The 19,507-nt window shown below is 43.3% G+C and overlaps 1 protein-coding gene across 1 annotated transcript in view; it reads right to left on the reverse strand.

Moving 5' to 3' along the window:
* Positions 1-19,507, reverse strand: part of gabbr2 (gamma-aminobutyric acid (GABA) B receptor, 2) — a gene marked incomplete at both ends in the record, with an annotated part of 156,869 nt that overhangs the window by 99,719 nt on the left and 37,643 nt on the right. The window contains one exon of the mRNA XM_083680698.1: positions 17,054-17,191. Within this exon, the coding sequence (XP_083536824.1) occupies positions 17,054-17,191 (138 nt within the window). The remainder of the gene's footprint in view (positions 1-17,053; positions 17,192-19,507) is intronic.

Genomic DNA, 19,507 nt, shown 5'->3' on the forward strand with positions numbered 1-19,507 from the left:
GACAACATCAGACAACAGGGCTGTGGTGTGAGCCACATACTGAACTAGTGACAACATGTATTCTCCAGTGGCCTGTGTTCTCCGATGAGGCCATGCTTCTTCTCCTCCAAACAAAGTGTAGACTCTCTGAAAGGCTTCTGTCCTAGTCACCTTTCCTTCATCAGCTCTGATTGGTAGAAAGACTGCAGTAGGATTCCATCCAATTAAATCCTAACGAACTATCAAGTATTCACAGATCAAAGGTCATGACGGAAAGCAGACATGAAAACCTTTCCTTTCATCAGTCCTTAAAAGAAGGATAGGAGGCTAGTAGGCTAGGAGGCTAGTGAGGAGATTTGGAATGGAGCCATTTGGAGTGCAGTACCTTTACTGTAGCATGGCCGTTGTGGTCATCACACCCACATATGACTCTTTCCTGTGTGTGTGTGTGTGTGTGTGTGTGTGTGTGTGTGTGTTCAGATGACTCATCTACGTCATGTTGATAACAGCCAGTACAACACAGGCGTGAGAAGGGACGGCCATAGTGCAGATAGAAAGGTTAGAGTTCAGCAGAACTAAGAGAAATTGATTAGCACGGGGTGTGAGTACTGTGTATCAGCTATGGATGTTCAATTATTCTTCAAACAGTCGTCATGAAACCGTTTCAAATGGGAGTTGTGTAGACCAAGGCCAATGCACTATGAACGAGCAGAGGAATTCATTCCTATGAACTGCTCTGAACCCCAGTTTAATTTTTCAACAATGGTTTTTGATAGCATCTCGCAGTTCTGGCTGGAGACTATAGAGAGCGGCGGTATTGGACAACCCTCTATGTCTTTAAAAGTAAAGCGGGCAGGCTGGGCTCCAGATGGGCTGAGGCTACTGACTCCTATCCAGCCTCTCACTCCTCTCTCTTTTCAATTTCAGGAGACCTGCAGGGGCCAAAGGCTCACTCAAAGAAGCCTTACATTTTTAAAATTCCATCTCCTTGGCTGTGAGCGAGACACAGCCAAGGTTGGAGGTGTCAGGGGAGTAAGACATCAAGTGACATCAAAGACCTGAGATCAGGGGCAGGAAGAATATGAGGGACCTTTCCATGGAGTCTGGGAAACAGCAGTGTTTTAAGGAGCAAACCCCAATAAGAGTGTACATGATTGTGGTTACAGAATGAGATGTTACACACACACACACACACACACACACACACACACACACTCACACACACACACACACCCTTGTCCTGCAGCGTGTTTACCACCACACATCCCACCGGTTGATGTTGAAATAAACGCCATGTGCAACATGGGGGATTCAGAGCCTATTGAACCGGAGCCCAGTGTTGCTATCGTTGTCCAGTCTGCTGCCTAGTTAGAAGAGTTGGCAGAGCGAGCACACAACTGGCAATATTTGTTGATGAGAGTCTCTGGTCGGCTCAGAGGGTCAAGCTTAATCCCTGGTCTCCGCGGTGTAAATCCTCATGCCTCATGTGGAGGCAGTCCAGAGGTTCCAATACTACAGTGTGTCCAGCGGGCCTCTTCTGACAATCACAGCCCAGACATGAGCACTACACCAGCCCTATAGGAGGGACGCGGCAGACGTTTGGTGGAAGTTCAGGAACCCACCGATCAATGGGACAAAATAAATATTTCACACCAGCAGTGTCTGTTGTTGTACTTTTGTGTACAGCCCCATGAATTCCCTTATATGGAGGCAGAAAACTGCAGTGTTTTCTCCTGGATCAGATGAGCACACACCATATTAATCATACAAAATAACAGAGGTGTTTGCAAACGCTGTATTCATTAATTACTTCACACGTACACTATGCTTAACATTTTACCATTGGGCCTGACACCGTCCATGATATTTGCAATCCGTCACTGAACAGAGAGGGAAAGCTTCAAATGTCAACATTATTATTGTAGGAATAACTCATCAAGTATTTGTTTGCTTGATTCTGATCTTCCAAAGGGAAGTGTTGGTTACTTTCAACTATTTTCCTGTTAATATTTAATTGTGTTTATTGCCGGTTTATTATTGCTAAAGGTCAGGTAGGAGTGTTTATGTGCATTTCCAGACACGGGAGCGTTGGAGTCTTGCTGGTGGATCAGCAGGCCTCTTTAAAAATGCACAGGGTTCGCCACAGGAAGTGATGACCTGGGAGAGTTAACCTATCGAACAATAAATATCAGGTAACACATCCAATGAAACCCTCTTGCTTCCTCCCTCCCTACCAGGATAATCCGAATGAAGACACTCACCTGTATATGTGTACTGTTCGCCAGCGATGGTGGGCCTCCATTCATGACTTTACAGCACCAACTACTGTATGAAGAGTTTGTATCATTGTTATGCATCAGTTAGTTGTGACCAGTGGTGTTTAAACTGGATGCTCCTGGTAGAGTGAATGGTGATTAAACAACTATGCTATCTGGTTTGATGATCAATGCTAAGAAATCCTGGATTTTCAAAGCTGATTTTACATTCAGCGGCACTAAATTGTGGTTGAGTTCAAAGTACTTCATACATTACTTTTGTAAGAATTGGCCTCGAAAATGCAGTTATTTCTATATCCATAAATACACTATAATATGTTACACTGTTAGCAATCATAAAAGCACTGCAGGAAATCTTCCTTTGAAATTAAGTGTGTTCCGTTCTTAGTGAACTACAGAGGCAGGTTTCAAATATTTAACTTGCTGAGCATGGTGATTCAGTTGAGATTGGAAAAATGCAATCACATCATTCTTTTAAACCAAAAAGAGGTTCAGGGAAGGCTGTGCAGGGGACTGTTAAGAGTCAGGGGCAAATATAAAACCGAACCATTAGTTATTCATAACCTACGGTATCCATTGTATAGGAACGACCATTACCCATGATTGATTCACTATTAATGTCTGTGTAAGTATTGTATTTGCTCCAGAGATCCATCTTTATTGCTATCTGGAAATGAAAACGGGCAAAAACTAGCCTGGTCAAAGAGACCCGACTTAATGTTTCGTTTGAAGTGAACCTGTGAGCTCACGAGATCAGGCTGGTTCTACGATTGTAGCGCCACAACAACTCCATCCAGAGAAACAATGCCCTGGGTACTTAAGGCTATTCAATTACTCCCAGATAATGACTCGATCAATAGTGCTTACACAATTTCAATGGTAGCTGACAAACAGCAGAACTAAGCAGGTGTTGGAAATGGCTATAAGCACCAGTCCTTAGCCTGTGCATACAGTAGTACGGTGTGTGAATGTGGCACTACTGTACACTTCTCCTCAGAAAAGCAGAAATCTACTGTACACTTCTCCTCAGAAAAGCAGCAACCTACTGTACACTTCTCCTCAGAAAAGCAGAAATCTACTGTACACTTCTCCTCAGAAAAGCAACAACCTACTGTACACTTCTCCTCAGAAAAGCAGCAACCTACTGTACACTTCTCCTCAGAAAAGCAGCAACCTACTGTACACTTCTCCTCAGAAAAGCAGCAACCTACTGTACACTTCTCCTCAGAAAAGCAGCAACCTACTGTACACTTCTCCTCTGAAAAGCAGCAACCTACTGTACACTTCTCCTCAGAAAAGCAGCAACCTACTGTACAACTGCAGATGACAATGGAGAGAACAAATGTTCTCTTCTCTCAATTTATCCTTCTAAGATGTGGTGCTCACCACGGGGTTTGATATATTCCACGCCCTAAAGGCACCCATAGGCTTAATGTAGAGTAGCAAAACAGCTAATATCACGCTCTGAGGGCCACTTGAGGCTTCTGTGTGAGTTTCAAGCGGAGAGCGGTGAGACGCCCGAGGACCGACTTTGCCCAAACTACTGGGGAACTACATCATGTGAAATAAAAAGCGTTTTCCAAATCCATTAGCTGCAGTAGTTCAAGCTGCCAGAGGTCACTAGTCAGGGCCCGAGAGTCAGAGAGCGAGTAATGATGACCATTTACCAGCTTCTCTAGGCACTGATCAGCTGACCTCCAAATCCCAACCTCAACTACACGATACAGTAGGAAGGAAAATCTGAAAACTGGGCCGAGGTCAGCACGTACTGTGGAGGCCAACTTCAGCCTGTAACCAGGCAACATCATGTTAAATACATGAAAAGACAAAATATACTGTCCTGTATATTAGGGCTTGTGCTCAGAGTAATTCATGACAATGCCTCCCAATCCATTACTGAGGGACCCCCCAGGAAGTGCACAATTTTGTTCCAGCCCAATACATACACACCTGAGTCGCTAACTGAATATGAAAGGGACTGGTGAAAGGCTGGAATAAGAGGAACTCAAAGATTGAACAGATTATTGGGTGAACATTTTTTTTATACATTAAGATCCTGAAAATACAACATGGCACTCTTCAAATCAAACACTGACTTGCTTTCTTCCTCGGGAGCTTTTACAGACCCTGGTATGCTGGTATGTAACTAAGTTGAGCATATCTACCTACAGTAGTACATACTGTATATAGCAGGGACGATGTGTGTTCTGGTTTCCACGAAAACAGACTGCGTGCCTGCACATCCTGTGCCGACCGTTCCAGAACATTCCGCCCCACTTTTCCTGGGAGCCAGTGGGGTGGCAGCAGAAGAGGTGGAAGGTGTGTGTCAGATTCTGAGGAGGGACCGATTCGGAACGACTTCTCTCTAATGAGCCTGCTCTGCCTTTGTCTCTCTAGGCCTCCCTTCTTGCATCCACTAAAAGGTTTGGATTAAAATTTTAAACAGAGCTGCGCCACGCAACATTTCAGGCGGTTTATATTTAAACTGAGTTTACTTCAGAGGCTACATCTATGGTTCTCTAGCAGTTGGCTCAGCTTCCGGAGAGGGCTACACAATGAACACAGCAAAAAGGTAAGGGGTCTGAATACTTTCCGAATGCACTGTATCTACCCAAGCACCAAGTGTTATTGGGACATAGTGTGTAGAGCTGCCATCTTGCTGTCATGCCATTGTGTTTCAGTGAGAGGGACTGCTCTCTTTTCCATAACGACTGCACATGGACTCCCCACGCTCTGATGACAGCCAAAACAACAGTTCTGCGATTTTCTCTACGATTACAGCACAGACATACTACAGCATCTTTAACGAGCCTAATGGACTCATAACAACATTTTTTTATTTAAGAGCCACTTACAAGTCCTCAGGTTTTCATTTGGGAAAGTAGCCTAAACATCTCAAATGCTGCAAAAAGCTTTTTTCCCCTGTAGTGCTGTCAGTGTTGGGGAGTAGTTCCACTACATGGAGCTCAACTATTAGTTGTACATTTTGCTGTAGCTTGGTGGTTGGGAAACTAAATTCAAATCGTAGTAGCATTTTCAGTAGTTAACTACATGTAGCAGTGTAGTGAGCTCCTGTAGCTACTCGGTACATTGCCCCCCCCAAAACCCCCAAAAAGAAAAAAGAATTCTACTATTATTCCAGACCTTGAACTTTAAATGTCCCTCACTGCTTCCCGTCTCCGCACCTTGCTCCCCCTCTCTTGTTTTTATCTTTCTCAGTGATTTCAGAGCGTTTCGGTTGTTCAGTGTCTGTCATCAGGGCTCGTCACCTTTCAGTAACTGACTGTCGTGTGTTGGACAAGTAGTTTCGATGTAGCTTTAGTTTGACAAACTATAACTACCTAACTAACTAACCAAACTATAGGTCTCTCAAGTAGCTTCGGTGTAGTTCAACTTCTTCCCTTCTACAGTAACTGGTCATTTAGTTAAATACATTTTCAGAGTAGCTTCCCCAATACTGAATATACTAGTACAGAATCCTTCTCAAGGCTAAATTGCAACAAAATAATCCCCACTGTGAATCAACATTGTGGTAAAGCATACACTGTTAAGAGTACATTATACTGTGGTGAGAATGCAATGCAGTGTATTGCATCACTATCCACAAGAAGATTGGCTCGCCAGCTTTGCATTGTAAAATACCACTGCTCATATCTTCTCCGGCCTTAATTAGAAAACTGACTTTATTGTGCCAAACGCTCTGCAGTACTCTGCCAATTATCTGACTTCCTGTTTGTTTGCCCCTAGGGTTCGGAGGCACTTTGAAAAGGAATACCCTTTCTACTTAGAGAGAAAGAGAGAGAGGAGGGAGAGAGAGAGAGAGAGAGGAGGGAGAGGAGGGAGAGGAGGGAGAGAGAGAGAGAGGAGGGAGAGAGAGAGAGAGAGGAGGGAGAGAGAGAGAGGAGGGAGAGGAGGGAGAGAGAGAGAGAGAGGAGGGAGAGAGAGAGAGAGAGAGAGAGAGGAGGGAGAGAGAGAGAGAGAGGAGGGAGAGAGAGAGAGGAGGGAGAGAGAGAGAGAGAGAGAGAGGAGGGAGAGAGAGAGAGCAATATGTGTGTGTGTGCGTGCATCTGCTTACACTTTATGTTTGTGTGTGTGTGTGTGTGTGTGTGTGTGTGTGTGTGTGTGTGTGTGTGTGTGTCTATTCGTTTGTGTTTGTTTGTCTTGATTGTCTCTCTGAGTCGTTGTGGACAGGCACAGCTGTGCAAAGAGGACACCAACTGTCAGAGGGATTTTTGATTGACTAGAAGGAGCAGAGCTGTTTGCCAATCTATCCCTATCTTTCTGCGAAGGGAAGTAACGACTGTTTGAAAATCAAGTCACAGGGGTTGCTCTGTAAATCCACCTGCTGGCCGGGCCAGGGGCTCAGGAAAAAGACAGAGGAGGGAAGGGGACCGCCATTTTTTATTTGTACTATTTGCCAAACAAGAAGGGGTTGTACATTGTACAGAAACGTTCACACTGAGCCAAATTCAAACTTCTAACTTCTGATCCACATTTGTACCGTAGTGAACCTAATAAGTTGACATAAATCATGCATTGATGTCATTGGGGGATTCAAATGGGGGATTCACACACACACACACACACACACACACACACACACACACACACACACACACACACACACACACACACACACACACACACACACACACACACACCACAGTCAGATAGGGGACGTCAGAACACCACAGGGCCAGTGGTTCTGTCACACTGTCATGTTCACTATCAGTAGGTTGAAAAGGTAAGTGAAATACTTCAGACACAGTTCACAGGCTCATTAGGAGAGGTTTGGCTCGGGTTCAAAAGGCGTGGTTCAAGGTGCCATACTGGTCATTGCAGCACTTTCTTAAACGTCACACAGCCTGCTTCTTCTCAGAACGCTGTGTCCTCTGAACATGTCCACACTGTTTGCTACATGGATGACATTACCGTTCATCAAGACTCATCATATTGGATTCCATTTACTGTGGGAGACCAAAAAGGGGGTATTTTAATGACGCTGTGAGGGGGAGCAGAAATAGCATTGAGCTCAAATTCAACATCAAAGAGGCTTTAAGCTTCCGCATTCTGATGTCTGATAAAGTGAAGTAGGATAGTATGAGTAGGGCTGTGACGGTTACACGGTGACGGTCGGTTACATGGTTATACAATGAAATTGCGAGCACATTCTCCCATCGCTCCGTCCAGTTCAATCCAAGCTGCTAATCTAAAATTCCCCAGACCTCCAAAAGAGGCGGGAAACTGAACGTGATTCAGAGGTCTGGCTAGGCAAGACACACGCTAGATTTTGGGTGCTGGAACATCGTATTGGTATTGCTAATTGTAAGATGTATTTCAGCGATACCAATAGGGGAGAGTCCGCCTCAGACAAGCATACTCCTTTTCATACTTTAAGGGCCTAAAGATCCTAAAGAAGCCTCGTTACTATGGAAATACACTCACATGATTACTGTGTCCAGCAAGACACGAGAGGTAAGGCCTAGATGGAGGGGGGAGAGGAAGGTTGGGAAAGGGGTTTGAGCTTTTTCCTTAACCTTCTTTTTCACACTCACACACACACACACACACACACACACACACGTACACACACACACACATACACACATATTACTCTCTCTCTTTCTCTCTCTCTCGCTCTCTCTCTCTCTGTCTCTCTCTCGCTCTCTCTCTCGCTCTCTCTCTCTCTCTCTCTCTCTCTCTCTCGCTCTCTCTCTCTCTCTCTCTCTCTCTCTCTCTCTGTGAATGGGAGTTTATGTTACAGATATTAGTGGACTGTGTCAGACAGTTAAACTGGCTTTTATTGATCTCCAGTTTCAATCTCCAAGAGCTGTTTTTTTAATGGGCTGTAATGGAACTAGCTGCTCTTTCAAGTCTGACTGCTCTCCAAACCAGCACATGTTTTCTGATATCATTTCAAATATCCACTTAATGTGAGCTTTGGAAAAAGCTTTATTTTGATTTCCGTCAAGTCATCCACAGATAGCCATGCTGATATTTACCTTTATATTTGATGGAGAACATATTAAGAGACCACTCGTTTTCCCTTGGATGTACACAAAAATGTTCAACTTTTATTACTGAGTTATGTTTTGCACATTATCAAATCAATGGAATTATGCACTAAACGGTACTGATAAACCAGTGATTTGCAGGTTATCTTCTTGCTTACAGATATTAACAACAACAGAGTTCAAATCTGCCAAGACTGCCTTTTTTGGCTCTTCCCAATTTGAGCCCTCCCTTGAAGTAGGAAGTTGCCGAATGACAGTACATGTAAAGATGCCATATGCTAAGTTTACCTTTAATGGCTAGTTCAAGGTCAGGTGAAATCATTCAAGAGCCACTCAGCCACAGGGGGTGAAGATTACAACTCCACAACCATTTGCAGACCAGAAACAAGGAATAGTCAATCCAAGGCAGCGGAGGGAATGGCAACATTCATGGTGTGATTATACCGTAGCTCCCTGTGTCATGGACATACCTGTTCTCTCAAGGGGGATGTTGCTGGTTGGCGGAGCCCCCAATTTGCGTTTGCAGTGTGGAATTAATTGTATCGCTGACATCTCCCTGATGGTGCTGCATGTTAATGTGCCTGCTTTAAAACAGCCGATCGCTAATGTGTTGTGGAAACACTGGTAATTTTCAGACTTGCTCAGGGTGTTTTATCAAAAACAAAGCTTTCTTTCTCTCTCTCTCTCTCCCTTTCCCGTTCTCACTCTCCTTACCTCTCTCCCTGTCTACCTTCCTCTGTCTCCCATTCCCTCTCTCTCTCTCTCTCCCTCTCTCTCTCTCTCTCTCTCTCTCTCCCTAGGTCTCGCTCTTCTCTCTGTGAGTCACAGTATATCGTGACAGTCGGCTGTGACTCTTTCATGTTCCTCCTCGGTACAGGCACGTTGCATCATCAACAGGCTCATTTGAATATCGGTCTCTCAACATTTAAAATTCAAATTCAAACTTGGTACTGTTTATCATCTCTGTTATTCATTTGAATATGCGTGATTTAAGAGCCAACTTACAGGGTGTCACCCCTTAGCCGCGAAAACCGTTTAGCCTACAGTGGCGGCCTATTAGGCAAAGCTTGCATATGACACATCGATTGTCTAACTGTACAGGTGCCTTTCACATTTATAAGTACTGTATGGAGAACTCATTGAATTGAGCGGCCACGGCAATTTTCTAAACAATAACCGTACTGATGAGTATCAATTTCTATTCAGGTAAGAACCTTGATTTTTCTGTGACAGGATGCTTTGTGTTAATATTGAAATGACAAGTATGCTAGAATCAAATGAACAGTGATTTGCTGCTTTATCGCAATCCAAGAAACAAACACAAAAGAACTACTGGGATTACCAACTTAGCAACACAACAGCTGGGGAAATTTGTTTTGGCATCAAAAAGGGCCTCACACGGGATCTAAATGCATCTGAGTTTGATTAATTAAAGTAAATTAATTTTGGATAGGAATTAATTACAAATTCTATTTATCAACGCATTTCCTTGTTCAAAGCCCTTTTTCCCAGAACTAAATGATGCATAGCCCAGCTAGCTCTTCAAAGTGGTGTGGAGTACGTGACCTAAATAAGGCATATCAAAGCAAAAACCCAAAAGAGAAGAGGAAAAAATGAGATTTGGGGAGGGAAAGATGCAAGTCTTACTAACAGACATCCCTGAAATCCCTGAAATAACATCAATACAAGTACAAAGATTAACATTTCTTGTTAGTTTATTGTAAAGGGCGGCTGGCACATGTCATTTCAATCACACAGTGTGTCTCCCTGATTAAAAAAAAACAACAAGAATATGATATTAGAGCAAGGACCTTGGGTGGAATTCACAGTTTATTCATCTTCTATTCCTTTTGAATTGTGCTCCAAGACCCCTGTGTCAGGGGGGATCTGTCAACCAGAAGGAGGATTTCCTTTTGTTGTTATCTGTTGCTTTGTAAGCAGAGAAAAAAAAAAAAGGAAGCCCCTCTAATTACATTGCACCATCGTCCTCATTGAATGGATAAGAGATATCACATACATGTTTATGGGAACGTGTGATGCCAGAGGTGGCATCTCTTTAGCGGTATGTGTGCAAATGTTATTAATTAGCAAATTGGCTGTGTTTCCTGGTAAGTTGGTAAGACAACTGGGAGAGATGGTAATAACACACAGCTCGTAGATCTATGACGCCACATTCTGAGGCAGCGCGACAGACACATTCAGGGCCCTGAAAAGCTCGCTAATTGTTTATTCCCTCTCCTTCAGTCCCATTTTGCTCTCAGCAAAAGAGAAAGCGAGGCGGATATTCTGTCTATATCAATAGTGTTGCATTTCGAATAAAACAATGGGCCTTGGTATTGTGTCTTATTTACAACTGGCATTCCTGAATGTCAACACATTTTGGGTAAGAGCTCATCAGTCGCCCGTTCAAAGCCCCACAGGAGTTGGAACCGAAACCCAGAGAAAGCAATTAGCTGGAATGCCACTGAAACAGAGAGCAGGGTCTATTATTAAAATGTAGTTTGACGTTCCTCCAGTACCAGCGTGTGAATAATAACAACAAGCAAGCCATCTGATTGGGTGAGTCCAGAGGTTGGGGTTACAGCACTACTTCCCGTGTCCTCTGGGGTCTTGACTCAGAGCATGAAGACGGTATGAGAGTCAGCACTAATTGCTTCTCTTAACTGTCCAGTCGTCCCCCCCGCGGCCGTGTTCTGACTCACACAGACAGAGTGGCTGAGCCTGGCCTGTGGACCCCACCACTTCAACACTCCAGGCCAATGCACCGTGTCATGTTTTTCTTCATTAACAAGTTGGAAGCGACAGGTCTAGAGCATTAGCCTCACGTAAGCCATCTCATTTAACAAAGCGGAAGAAATTATTCATGATGTGTACCTGCAGTGCTGTATGTAAACCTCATTACAAAGAGTTTATGAAGTATGATTGGTTTGAAGTGTAAACAAAAAAGTTAGATACTGTACTATACTTTCACTTGACTTTGAGATAGACAGACACAAACACACAGTACAGTGAGTGAGTCTTCTACTTGGGTCATGCCAATTGTGATGCTTCAGGCATCCTCCTCTCTGTCCAACCTGTGATTTCAACCTAAACTTCGGAAACATGAAAAATGGATACAGTACAAGAAAGGATTTGACGTAAGCTGGGCAGAATACCGCATCAGCAGTGCATGTTTTATTGAATAGTTTAGAACAGCACTCAAAGGCATCGCAGAAAAAGACCTGGTTGCCTTCCAAACAGGAGAATAGCATTGAGGGCTGAATGTTAAGAGAGGATGGGGAGAAGCAGGGATGAAGCTTTTTGATGTCTCTAGTTTACCTTGCTTATTAAATCAGCTACAACCAATACTGGTAAAATGAATAAGAAATGGTTCCTGTTTCTAAATATGACCTCAATTACACGCTTTACCCAGAATGCCTTGAAATAGATCCTTTACTGAACTGTTCAGCAGAACTTGTGGACATAGAGACATCCTTATAGACTTACAGAACTTCTAAGTCTGGTTTGTACAACACAATTATGCATGGCGCGACCCTGGTCTTCTACGGAGAGCTGATCACACCTTTCTGTTTACCTTATTAGGATCTATGACACATCATAATTTAATGTCGTGGTGTTGTATCAAGGCTGGGTTATTACTATAACTTATTCATGACTCTGTTTTGAAGGTGTTATAAGCAGGGTGTCCATAAACAATGTACTACCCAATGGCTTGCAGGAATCAGTGGGGGACAGAGTGAATTGTTTCATGATGATGCTGACAGAGGAGCATGGGGCTGCAGAGTGGTATTGTATTCCTATCCTGCGTATTGGGCAACCTATGGAATATCAATTTCTTGCCGAAATGAGCACCTATCCACCATTTTGTCGCTGCAAATGACAAGGAGCAAATGATCAGGAAGCGTAATTGTTCATTACACACTCCACGCGGCTGAAAATGAACAGTGCCTCTGCTAATAGATCTAATTGGCGACCGAGAGGTCAGCAGAATCTGTGAGGGCATTTCCCCGGCAGTCGATGAGCCATTTACACAGAACAGAGAAGTCGTACTTGGAGACAACGGAACTCTGTTCTGAGAAATGATGAGTCGATGGAGCCAGGCAGCAGGCGGGCTCATATTTGGACCAGGCCTCCACCAGGACGGTTCTGCCAGCAGTGTTTAAAGGACGAGCCAAACGTTTGTGTAATACCATAAAGTGGAGAGGAGCTCGCCTATTTAATTCCTCTATCAAAGGTGGCTGCCAAGAATATGCTTCTATTGTTCCATCATTTTACCAAATAAAAACAAGACAACAAGCTGGGTTTCTACCGAGATGTCTTGACTCTGTCTCTCGTTCAGTTCATACTCGATGTCTGATCTCTGTCTCTTTGTCTTGTCCCTCCAACTTCCCATCCCTCTTTCACCATCTGTCTGTTTGCCTTTTTAGCATTCTCATCTTTCATCTAGTCATTTTGGCACATACTGTATTATACCACACTATAAAGAGTATATGGGGGCTGAGCATAGCTGGGGAATTAGCCTGTGTCATCAACTAACGCTCCACTCTCATTATGGGACATGAGTGACGATCAGGATGTGATGGAGCTGGTGTGTGTGTGTGTGTGTGTGTGTGTGTGTGTGTGTGTGTGTGTGTGTGTGTGTGTGTGTGTGTGTGTGTATGCTAGTGTGTGTGCACGTGTGTGTGTGTGTGTGTGTGTGTGTGTGTGTGTGTGTGTGTGTGTGTGTGTGTGTGTGCACGTGTAGGTATATTTGCCTTGGTAAGCTTCATCATCTCTGTTATTCATTTTAATATGCGTCATTTAAGAGCCAACCTACAGTGTGTCCCCCCTTAGCCGCAAAAAACGATTAGCCTACAGTGTGTGTACTATTTAGGAATGGTGAAACTAGGATATTTAATAACAGTCACAAGCCAACATTTACTATAGCCTACAGTAGCCTACATTAGATACTGTAAACACAGAGCCTTTTAGAAACTGAGAAACTTTGAAGGAGGCCAACTATAAAATGATGCTACAGCCTCCCTTCTTCCACCTGCTAGTACAGACAGGAGACCACCAGGTAATTATTAGCATTTGTATTAGCATTATTAGCCTCCATTTTCATTTGTATGTATAGGCTTACAGTAAACAAGCTACTGTAAATATTCGAGACAAACCTTTCCCCCGGGTCGAGGTAAATAATTCCGTCCACATCGGTGGATGTAGATCAGAACATGTTCTTCTCAATATCACTGTAATAGGCTAAAGGTTGGCCGTTGGAAGATTATATTGGTAAAGAAATGTAAAGAAACGAAATATCAATGTTTCTACACTTCTAAATGGCTCTATTTAGGCAGAGTATGTAGGATAAAAAATATTGGCCATTCCTAGATAGATTTACACAGCCCTTAGAAATAAAACAAAATATTGGCAAGTAACCCTGGTTCTGGACACTAAAATAGGCACTCTGTGTGCTTGAATAGGCATACACTCGGATAGTCCGTCACTGAGATGTTCTGTCAACAAGATAGCCAACGCTCAAATAGTCTGACATCTCTGAACATCCAGGGCGGCACGTGGTAATAGTCCACACTCTGTAATCGTTTTGCCTAAGGGGTGTAACCAACATGCAGACATCCAGACAGAGAATATTCCTGGCTTTAAGTATAAGGTCAAAAACCTATTCTACCATTTCCCCTCAAGTCTCTTTTTTCCTTTAGCCATGATAAAATTGTATGGAACAATATGTTTCTATTTCTATACAGGATATAAGCTACTGTCTTCAAATTAATAATAAACATCCCATACATTCCCCTCCTTGCTTGCTCTCTCTGCTGACAGAGCCTTAGGAGGCTACAGTCCATCATATAGATGAGAGTGGTGATGCATCTCCCACTGTTGTTGACGTCAGAGGCTAACGCTGTGTCTGCTAGCGTACGTCTGCAGCAGCCTGGGCCCTGGCACAGTCTCCCTCCACTGGGAGCATATGAAAGTCAACTGGCTCAGATGGAGAGATGGAGAACAGAGCATCACACAATCTAGATCCTACACAGTAGGGACCAGTAGATAGCAACTTACTCACAGCCTGAAGACCAAATAAGGATAGATAAGCAGTGTTTAAATGTATTTAACTAGATTACCAATTAGTTTACTAAGGAAGAAGTTGGACTACACTAAAGCTACCCTTAAGAGAAATACAGTTTGTCAAACTAGAGCTACTTTGAAAAAGTAGTTCACTACATCGAAACTGCTTCCTCCAACACACAACAGTCAGTTACTGAAAGATGACTAGTCAGTACGACAGAAACTGAAACGCTCTGAAATCACTGAGAAAGATAAAACGGGTGAAGTGGAGCAAAGTGGGGAGACGAGAGGCATTGAGGGAATAAATAGTCTGGATATTTGAAGTTCAAGGTCTGGAATAATAGTTAAATTCCTATTTATTTATTTTTGTTTTGGAGGGGGTGGTGAAGCGAGTAGTGACAGTACCTCACTACACTGCTACAGTACATGGCAAAAAAAGCAGCTCACTACTGAAAACACGGGTAAGATTTGAATTTCGCTTAACTACCACCAAGCTACAGCGAAATCTAATTAAACTAATACGTGTAGTGGAACTATTCCCAACACTGGAGATAAGTGTCTAATCACTGACTTGAAGCAGGGAAGAGAGTGTCAAATTATAAAACATGAATAGGTACCAGTCCTGTGAAGATGCATGGTGTAGGAACTGATGAGAGCAGTCCTGGAACACTGAGGCTCTTTTTTGGGTCAGTTTCAATCAGCATTTGAGGCGGTTTGAGTTGGCTCATTTGCGGAAACAAAAACTCAAGTTATCCAACAGCATTTTCACAAGAAAACACTGAAGTTAATCATTCGAGTCTGTGGCTCGGGGTCAAAACGTAAAGATCTTGAGAACTGTCTCATCCTGATCTTGGAGAACAGCACAGGGCACAGTGAAGCACCACTTCCTCATAATTCATTAAAATTCCATCTCACAACAGACTCCTCAAGGCTTGCATAACAGTCACCACCATTCCATGTTTCCAGATGGCCTCCAACAACAAAATGGTTGTTGCCCTCAAAATAAAACTGCACACAAACATGTTATTGGATCATGTTTCAGTGCACCGCCATAATATGCCCCACAATTATAGCTTTTAAACAGACACATGTTTGGACATGTGGACATGTGGACATATTATGGACAAGATTGAGGGAATCTGTTTTTCTTTTCTTGTGGCGTCACTAATAGTTCATTGCTATCTGGTAATTAAAGAAAACTAGGTCTGCCTCCTATACTTTTGAAGGAGCCTCTTGGTTGCTTGTGGGAACAGCAGTGGCTTTTCTCAACAGTGACTGAGAGTCTTTAAGCACTCCTCTTTAAAGGTGCAATCCCAGTGATTTTACAATCATTCACAGTTCTATTTCTCCTCAACCACTTGCCATGTAATCTTGAGGGTCTTGAGTTTTAGATCAAATTGACCTGAAGCTGTATTTGTGTCAGTGATAGTGGTAGTGTGCTGATGTGAGTCAATGCCATGGTGCTCATGGGACACACTGTACACCTGAGATTGCTCTTTAGAGAGGAAGATTGCTACTGCTTCACACGCAAGTAACCACAATCAAACAGTAGGGTTGGTGAAAAGTACAGTGGGGAGAAAAAGGACACGAGTGAGTGAGAGAGAGAGAGAGAGAGAGAGAGAGAGAGAGAGAGAGAGAGATAGCGAATGCTTCCTCATTGTGATTTTGATTATGTTGTTTTGTGACAAATCACTATTAAGATCAGTTGACATTTGATTGATGGACTGATTATGGTTATGCAGGAACATATTTGATCATCCCTCATTCCAAAAACCCCTGTCTTGCTGATGTGGTCTAGTAGTTCTATACAGTAGCTTAGAATGTATACCAGGAGATACTAAGTAATACTTGTATGCCATTTCTGGCTCTGCATCCTTCCTGAAGACCACGACTTGACAGGATCCAAAGGAATCAAATGCTAACAGTTACGTAATATTTGTCTGCAAAAAAAAATATTTCACTGAGTGTGACATTCAGTTTAAAATAGAGGCACTTGAGTTGTGTAATCTCAGCATAGTCCAAGTCCTGCTACACTCCTTATCTACAGTGTATGAAGCCTTCTGCAGATTTGCAGTCTGCAGAGATGTACTTGTAGTCGTTCATGGTGCAACACAATTCTGCACAGCATTCTGAGAGAGTGTTCGCAATGACTCAGGAGGTCAAAAGTTTACCTAATGTAGAGCTGTCTCTTTTCAAAGCCTGTGGCAAGCTACAGCATGACTCCTGAAGTGTTAATGACTATAATGCATGTGTATAATGGTATGTGTGTAATGGTATGTGTGTAATGGTATGTGTGTAATGGTTATGAAAGCTATACTACCTACTGTAGCAGGGCAATGATGGGCTCTCTCATTTCAGCTTTGGCCAGACACGACCAAATCATTAGTGATAAAAGTAGCAAAGAGAAGAGTGTATTTGGGGGGTAAGGGAGAGGGTCACACACATACACACACACACACGCACACGCACACGCACACGCACACGCACACACACACACACACACACACACACACACACACACACCAACATACACCTCCGAATAAACAACTCCCAAACTCTCCCATTTGTCCAACCTCACACAACATTAACAGAACAGCATCCAACCGCGTGTACTGTAGGTAGAAACAATGGTGGTCCACAATAGGGCAGGACCAATAGGGCAGGACCAATAGGGCAGGACCAATAGGGCAGGACCAATAGGGCAGGACCATGCCGCCTCACCTGCACCAGGTTCCACCCCTCCAGTGACTCAGCGATGATGGACGTGACCGAGGGACACACCCCTCCAAAGATCATCAGGTGTTTGGGGCCGTAGCAGATCGCATCGAAGAAGGCCCTCAGTCCCTTGGCGTTGTCACACTGTGGAAAGAAAGAGGTTTTGGAGAAGGGGAGGGAGAGAGGAGAGGAAAGGGAGAGAGAGAGAGAGAGAGAGAGAGAGAGAGAGAGAGAGAGAGAGAGAGAGAGAGAGAGAAAAAAAAAACGTGTTAAAATGCTGCATTATATATTCTGTGGGGATTCTGGGATAGGAAGAAGCTGGCACGCAACTGTGGAAGTCGGAGTACAATGTTAATTCTACTCTATATACCGCACACCTGATAAGGGAAAAGTACTAATTTGTAGTGGGAATCTACAGTACACTGTGCAATAAACAGTACAGGGTACACGCAAAATAGAGTGTGCCCCATAGATACTGTACAGTTCTGGCACTGAACATTGTGTTGCTGGTTACTAGATACTGAATATGGAAATGTAATATATCGCTGTACTTGTATAGCATGCCACTATAATCCGGCCCCAATGTATTGCAATGAACAATACACATGACGGCTCCCTTTAAATGATGTGTGAGAGTGGGCCATTCTGCTGCTGCCTGCCTGCCTGCTGCACAACGCAGCCATTTCACATCACCATGGCAACGCTCTTGGCTCTAGAACTGTGGGAGACAGAGGGAGGGGGAAAACAAGGAGAAGAAAAGATGGAGTAGGTCTATTGATTGCAACATGAGCTCCTAACTGGTTTTGGTCTGATTTCCTGAGTTTGTAATGATATTCCTATCGGCGGTAAACACTTCTCCAGGCCTATTATTGCCACTCAATTCAGGATGTTGATAGAGTCCTGCGCTGATGGAGTGGCAGGTGGTGTGTCGACTTTGACACAGTCCATCTCCACTCGTGAGGCGTTTGACCTTGTTCAGATCATCTGGGGCTGAATGAGTTTTCCTCCGGACGGCATCTCCTCTCTCAATTTCAGAGATTAAAAATCGAACACTCAGAAAACAACATTCTTCCTTACATACTGAACAGGACATGGTCAACACAGCAGCAGCCACTGAGCACTTTGGTCCCGATTCACATCTGTGTTCCGACTGTACATCATCAGCTATATAAACTGACCTATCCACCGACTGCACCCGATGTTTAAACCTGGAATGAATATTATATCATAACCAACAGGGCTTTGTGCTCATATGTGTGCACATATAGGTCCTATTATATATTCCATTAACCAAGTCAGAAAACAGACTGTATGCATGAGAATGTGGAAAGCCTAGTGTCATATGAGAGAGTATATGATTATGCTTGGCAGGGGTGCGTTATCTTGTCCACATGGTTGAATAAAACAGCAGGCTTTTAAAAAGATAACTAATTTACATACTTCCTCATTAATTTCTCTCCAATTGCCCATAACCATGAAACTACAGCGGAATGGAGGTTGTGTTTTGTTATTAAAAGTAAGCGTTGAAACCAACCGGTCGGTTAATATTTGAATTCAATATGTGATTCTACTCACTACATTTCCTTAACAAAGAGGTAAGAGAGAATGTTTAAGTTCCATAGCAATAACCATTTATTAATATATACAGTATATATATGGTACTAGAGTAATTACATTATTACTACACAGTTATAAAGCAACTACTGTACATATTTAGGCTTTATTTCATCATTTACATTAAGGACTTGTTGAGTAAATCTTGGTTGGTCTGAATGTAATCAATTTCAGAATTTGATAAGCCATAATCTCACACATCAGATGTAATTATAGCATTGTTGTTACAATAGAACAACATTAAAACTCCAGTTCCGCCTGCTCACCAAACTCATCAAAAAATACCCCTTCTGTTCATGTTAAGCCTTCTCCTTTTTCTCATACAGCCCTCTGAAGCTACTTATTCTCTACATGTGAAAGCATTGCTAACTTGTTGTTGGTGAAATGGTCACACAGCAGAGTCCTGTCCAGGAGAGAGCGACTTAACAAAATGTTCAAAGACATGTAGAACATCTAACATACAGTTTTGTAGGACAGGTAGAGTATGAGTGGTTGTCTGTCATAATGACATCAATATGTCAGCTTGTACACACACAAATACATGTCTATCTGCAAATCTGTAAACATGTCACTCGAGTGAATACCCCCCAGATTAAACATTCCAGGGAAAGCTGTGAGATGCGGTGGAAAGGCCCCAGGAATCCCACACGTGACCCCGCACCACGCCCCGGCTGTTATCTTCAACCCTGGCCCAATCACAACAAAAAGCTCCCCATTGAACGATTCAAACATAGCCAATTGCTAGGCTGGAGCTATTTTCTTCACATGGAGACAGCTATAACGCTTCAAACAGACAGACTGCGGCACGCAGCACAGCTCAAGCTCCCACTCACCATACCATGCGAG

Source organism: Argentina silus (genome assembly GCF_951799395.1).
Source record: "Argentina silus genome assembly, chromosome: 11".
Lineage (NCBI taxonomy): Eukaryota > Metazoa > Chordata > Actinopteri > Argentiniformes > Argentinidae > Argentina > Argentina silus.